Raw genomic sequence first — 6,586 nt, 5'->3', positions numbered from 1 at the left:
TTTCCCATTTATAAGGCCGTTTATTACATGCAATAAACCATTTTTTTTTCAACATTACTATTATGGTTAGCAAACTGTTATCATCAACCTCTTTTATAAAAGTTCACGACCGTGCGCTATGCGTACCCTGTTAAAAAAACGGCGCATTCTAGCATTTAAGGGTGTACATATATATTCGTGTTTTTAAATCTAATACCTACATTTTATTTTTGACAGTGCATAGCTGATTAAAGAAACGCCGTCATATTCAACGAATGAATGTACCGGACGATTCCAAAAGTGTTAGAAAATAAAAGAGTTAGTTAACGATTTAGCAGTGCTAATTATACTCCAACAAAAAATTATGATACAAAACTTATATTGCTATATGGTACTCTTCTATATACGCAAACAGAATATCTATAAAGTGGTATATGAAAAGACAACAGAAGGAAATAGGTTGATTTTTTTACAATTTCTTCAGCAAATAAACCTTCATTACCTTGCAAATTCGAATATCATTATATTCATAACATTTATAACAAATACAATATCACTTTTCTATAAAATCTTAATCTCTTTTGGTAGTTTTTTTTCTCACCTAGTCTGAATTAATCAGTCTCCTAACTGCCCAACGAGAACAAGTCAACAATATACAATACCGAAAACTCTCAGTGTTAAGTTTTAAAGTTAACTTAATTGCTACGCCATTAAATCTGATGCAGAAATAGTTTTAACCGTTTCACTGGTGCTATAATACATAAATTAATGTTACATACATCATAGCATTAAAAAAGAAAGAATATTTACAGGCGTAGTACACATCTGAAAGACCAAAAATAAAATCAAACTTAAAAAAAGATAATAGTAATGGATAAACATGTCACATAAAGTTGGAATGATATATGAAATTCCTAAGACAGCAAGAAGTATAATATGAGCAAGTATTCATGTGTTTAAAATCGCACATGTACAGGCATTTAGCTGCATAAGAATATACCAACACTAAGGTCATAACACATCTGTCATTCGAAAGTTAGGATATAACTTTGCTTATTTGTGCAGAAAATCTCCTTATTTCGGTTTTAACTTTACTGTAATAGTTACAAAGTCTGTGGGTTTGAAATTGTACTTCCATGTCTACATTCAACACTATTTTGATATGATTAATACAATAATTCTTTTTATTATTTCATGAATGTGGCTTGCAAACATACATACAGAATTACACAGGGTGAAGTAGTAATTGAACTAGAAAAACTTAAACTTGAAGGAAATTGTACCATTTAATGAGAGAATTTATTCCTGCAACTATATCTTCATGATTTTTGCAGGAAACAAATAAAAATCCACATTGCCTATCGTGGGGAAATAAATACCTAATGCATGAGATAAAATATTCAGATGTAAACAATTCATACACCATTGAAATTGAAGCGAATATGACGAAAGTACCGAAAGTGGAGGCCTAATTGCGCCAATCCATTTTAGCAATATCATTTTGGAAAGCAAATGTATGATTTGATAGCATAAAAAGTCCTCTATATTTTATATGCCACACAAACAACATTACATAATAATAAGAATAGTATACTTGAGATAATACACATATAATTTGTTTTAATCATGGAGCAAGTTAATAGCCCCATGTTTTAATTATGTAGTCAGAAATGTGCATAGCAAGATTTTGTTCAGAATCAGAATGTATGTTTCATCATGGAAAAAAAAAGAAATAATCCATTATGCCTACAGTACACTAGATATTACTTTACAATGCTTACAAACATCTTTGTCATATTATACAAATTCACGATCTAAACATTATTGCAAATATTGACTCAGATACGTTGCGTTTTGTACGAGTGATATCGTGTATACTCCCTGCTGTCACATCAAACATGATCTAATCTGCTTCCACATTATTACAAAACTTACAATGATGGTGAAGAGATGTTTATGTTGCCAATTGCAAATGGAACTAGGATCCATCAATTAATCTCACTTTCATCAAAACTTGACAAAAAAAGAATACCTTCAGGTAGAGTCCTGTCCCTTATTTAAAACCTGTAGAAAATTAATTTCTATGAAGCATCCTTCATGCGATCCTCTAGAAACTCAAGTAATTGTATCACAAAGAGCGGATAAAAAAAAAATCATAATCGCAATTTATTTTCAAAATCATTTCTCATTATCGATATACCTTCTACGGTTTTAAATAAGTGACAGGAGAAGCTTCTGATCATCATTTTGTTTTTCTAGAATTATTTTGACAGAATCTCCAAACCAGTCATCAAAGGTACGTTCATCACCAGATTCCAAACAAGATCCAGTTCGAAGATGGAGTTGAAGATCGACTGTATTGTTACAACATCCATTTTAAAACAGAATAACACAACACAGTTCCCGGACGAGCGGAGCGGCTTTAGCTGTTCAGCGCCTCTGGAATGCATGAGTTGTCAATGACACTGATGTGGGTGAATGGAATTATAATTTCAATCTTTCAGAAAAATCCATTCTGAATGCTCCCAATTTCAAATCTAATGTTAAGTTGCTACCATTTTCTCACTTGATGTAATCATTTGTTGAGGCCAAGGAGAAGAAAGAAGAGAGTTAGTGCGTCTACAAAGACCGCTTCAAAATTATAAGATTGCAATTATTCATCTTCTTCTACTAACTTTCAAGAAATCTACAAAATCTTTCCTTTCGTCGATATGAAATAATTAATGTATCCCTTGAAAATAAGAGAAAATGGAAGTCAGTACGCAAGGCAATGAAAAACAAAAAGATCCCAACAATCTCGCTACAGTTAAACATAATTATTATGCACCTTTGAAAAATATGTTTGTATTAAAAAAAATGTACAATATTTGCAAGTGTTATAATAGATAGAGTGGCTGGCCGGTAAGCTGTTCTATATATAGCTACTTTGGAGTTGGCTTATTTCAAGCCCAATTGATTTAGAATTCCCACAACGTGTTATCAGTTGCTGAGGCATTGGTACCATTGGCGGTAAACAAGCCACTCTGCTCGCCCTTGATCAAATCACCACCTTCTGCTCGAATGGCAAACTTGGAGAGCTCGTGGAATTCAAAGAAGAAAATACCGGGTGCCTCGCCAAGAACGACGGGCTTGGTGCTCTGACTGTCATCGCAAGACCAGTACTTTCCAGTGGAATCTGAATTAACAAAATTTAAAATAGAGAGAAAAAAATATGATATTGAACGTTGAGCACCGATGATAGGGTAGAGATGAAAAAATAAAATGCTTGCAATTGCAATGATTGCAAAAAGTACACAATACCAGATTGAAATTGAATTCAATGGCATTCAGGCTGGAGAAAAGAAAGAAATCAGCAATCAGATCACATATATTCACACCATTGGTTAATATGTATGTGTATGAAATGCCAAGTCTATGATCAGAACCTGCGAGTACCAGGAAATATAAATCGTAACACTAGCCACGTTAATTTTAATTAGGCCTCCAAATCAACAGATTTGCACATCTTCAAAGGGCTAATCCATTTAACCCATCAGGGGTCGTGTATAATTGTATAACCCAAAACTTCAGAAAACAACCTCTTGAGGACAGAATTGGTTCATCATTTCATAAAGAGGGGTAGTTTCACGAAAGGATGTGCTATGTGATTAGCAGGTTAACTGATTACCAACTTGGCCCTAGGTTAAATTTTACAGAGGATTGTGGGCCTATTTCTCAATTAGGGGGCTGGAACATTCACAAAATAATGTGTGAAGTTTCCATGAAAGGGTCAGCTTATATGCAATCACAATGTTCATCATAATTAGCTGATGATGGAAGTAAGACTATTCAAGGGGGAGCTAGCATACATTTAAAAATCAACATGTGTTCTAAGCAAGCAAATTCATCCTCTGCAACAAGAATATCTAACGGAAATATAAACCAACCTTGGATAGTGTATCCACCATCCTTGAACGTCACGGTGAAGACATCAAAGTTGGATCGGTTGCAGGCCACCTTGTCATCCTTTGCCCCGACGAATCCATGCGTGCACTTCAGTACCAACTTTGGACGGTTGATCAGACGGAAGATGAAGTCCTTCGGGGAATCCTGAAGAAGTAGATGGCCGTTGTCACGGACACCGACGTACTTGCCACCTGGAGCACGCAGACGCATGTACTTGCCCTCGTATTCGACAGCGAATTGGCACTCCGCTTGGTCCCTAGGTTGAGGGAATCAATTTAAACAATGTTATCAGATTGCAACTCTGAACAAACTGTGCCTTTTCCAGAAAAAAATTGGAATGTATCTTGACAGGTTGCACTATGAAAATGAATATTCACGATAATTATTATTCATTTATTTTATTATTTCAGCATCAACATCATTCAATTGCAGCAATTGCCGCATTGATGTATTCAGGGCTAGCATTCTTTAGAAAAACACCCCTTTTTAAGTTGGACATCTACCATCAGACTAATACCCCTTTCATAAACCCAATAAAACATATCCTCCAATTAGCCGCCTAAGAGTAATGCGGATAATTCAATAAAAATTGCGTTCACAAACTCCATAAATTATTTTTACGAGTGCCCGTCCTGAAAAAGGCGGATAATCGTCATGACAACTGGACACGCCCCCTCCAATGCGGTTGTGTTGGAAAAGGGTGACCTTGTGACCGCACCATGGCAATTATCCGCATTATTTGGAAAAACGTTCATAAACTCAAAATCTTGTCCCGATGCCGCTATTATGCGGATAATAGCAGCATCAGAATAATGCGGATAACTCTTGTCCTCCTCTGATTTTACGACCAAATTATGCTGCTATTAGCCGCATAATTGTGTTTTATTGGGTTTATGAAAGGGGTATTACAGCTGAAATTCATATCTTCTATTTCTTTAATGCCAGAACCTGAACTTGGATATATAGCATTTTTCCAATACATGTATCTAATTTACAGTTTCATTCACGTTGTATATTTCAGTTAAGTTCTCCAATTTGGCTGAAAACGAATCTGCAATTTTACCATAAAACACTATACTGTAACAGTTGCCACGTTAAGTATAATGAGTCAGTGGTTGCCTGACAAGCAGCTATGAACATGGTTATGGAATCAATAGTGATGTACAGTATTTGGTCTATAACTTGGTTTTGGCTTGGAAGTATGGTTCTTGTTTTGCTTCAGAGCAGATTTTAAACGATCATCGACGGAGCAGATAGATTCTTTTCCCATTGGGGACACCAATGGTCCCTGTAAAGAAACCTATGGGAATTCTAGATTTCATTTATGTTAAGCTAAAGGAATATGGGTGAGGGTAAGATAATCACGTTTTTCTCAATTAAATTACAGGGCTTTAGAGTTACACAACCTCTCTTGTTGATGATCCTCTTCCTTCCCTCTTCAAAGTAATATTTCTATATTCCTATTCCCCTTTTATCTTTCTTGGTTTTATTACTTGAAAAATCATAGAAAGGGTGGTCACCCCAGCCCCTCTTGTAGCACTGTCCATGAAAGAAATGAACTTACTTTGAGGTGCCATTAGCCTGGATACCAGCAGCATATCTCTTCCAGTACTTGGCTTCCCTATTCTTCTTGAAGTCACAAACCCTAATAGCGTACGTATCGGTTTTAACAAACTCCAGCTGGAAGGTCTCTGTGTCCTCAATCTCTTCATCGGCCAGAAGCTTGAATGAAACATCTTCACCTATATTATAACAGAGAGAGAAAGAACATAATTATGTTGTATGTTATTGAGCAAGAACAACAAGTTTGGTGTTCAGCTTTTGGTGTTGGAGATTTTTTTTTACGTCAGGACTTTGCTGCATGAAAAACCTTTTGCCAGTTTTTTTTTTACGGCAAAAAATACAAGGAAACTAGGACAATGATTGATTGTCATGGTTATGGTCCAGTGGTTGGGACTCTTTTCTCTCAATCACACAAATGAATCCCAGCCATGGCATGTTTTCCCAAATTGGCAAATTTACCCACATTGTGCTGCACTCAACCCAGGTGAGGTGAATGAGTACCGAGCAGGATTGATTCCTTGAAATGCACCGAGTGCTGGAAGGTTGCTTGAGCTAAAACTGGGGAAATAATAATACCCCAGTTTTAATACCCAATGTGCCCAGGAAAAAACTATTTCTAGATAGATGGTGCAATTAATATAAATAACTATTAATATCGTTATTATCATCATCATCGTCATTATTATTATTTAGTCATGTTACTAATTTCACTAGATTGCCCCTTAAAAAAAACCTTAGGGTTATTTGATTAAGTTTGTATGTTACTGTGTAAGGTGAAGGCATCTCCTATTACTTTCTTACAATAAATGAAAATATATCTACTGGCATCCTTTTTTTCAAACCATGGTCTGAATCACCCAGCAAGCCTGAGGTGTAATTTTTCCTAGAAACATAATACCACCATGGCAAAGTAATAATCAAGAATGATGCGTCATCGAGACACAATGAAGATTACACATAATAACCACATTGACATCAGCATGTCACTCCTGCTACTTGCTTGGGATGTTTTGATGCAAGATATGCAACAACAAATAATGTATCCCTCCTCTAAATATGAGGATAACAGAATACCATAAAGTAATTAATAAACAAATAC

The 6,586-nt window shown here is 35.5% G+C and overlaps 1 protein-coding gene across 1 annotated transcript; it reads right to left on the bottom strand.

Moving 5' to 3' along the window:
* Positions 1–5,682, bottom strand: LOC129270361 (fascin-like; the record flags this gene model as incomplete). The annotated part of the gene is made up of 3 exons (XM_054907753.2): positions 1–3,154; positions 3,906–4,180; positions 5,489–5,682. Coding segments are annotated over 3 exons (687 nt in total), but the record flags the coding sequence as incomplete, so codon positions are not given.
* Between the last annotated feature and the right edge of the window lie 904 nt (positions 5,683–6,586).

The sequence above is a fragment of the Lytechinus pictus genome, chromosome 10, assembly GCF_037042905.1.
Source record: "Lytechinus pictus isolate F3 Inbred chromosome 10, Lp3.0, whole genome shotgun sequence".
Lineage (NCBI taxonomy): Eukaryota > Metazoa > Echinodermata > Echinoidea > Temnopleuroida > Toxopneustidae > Lytechinus > Lytechinus pictus.
This window is presented reverse-complemented; position numbering and strand designations above follow the sequence as displayed.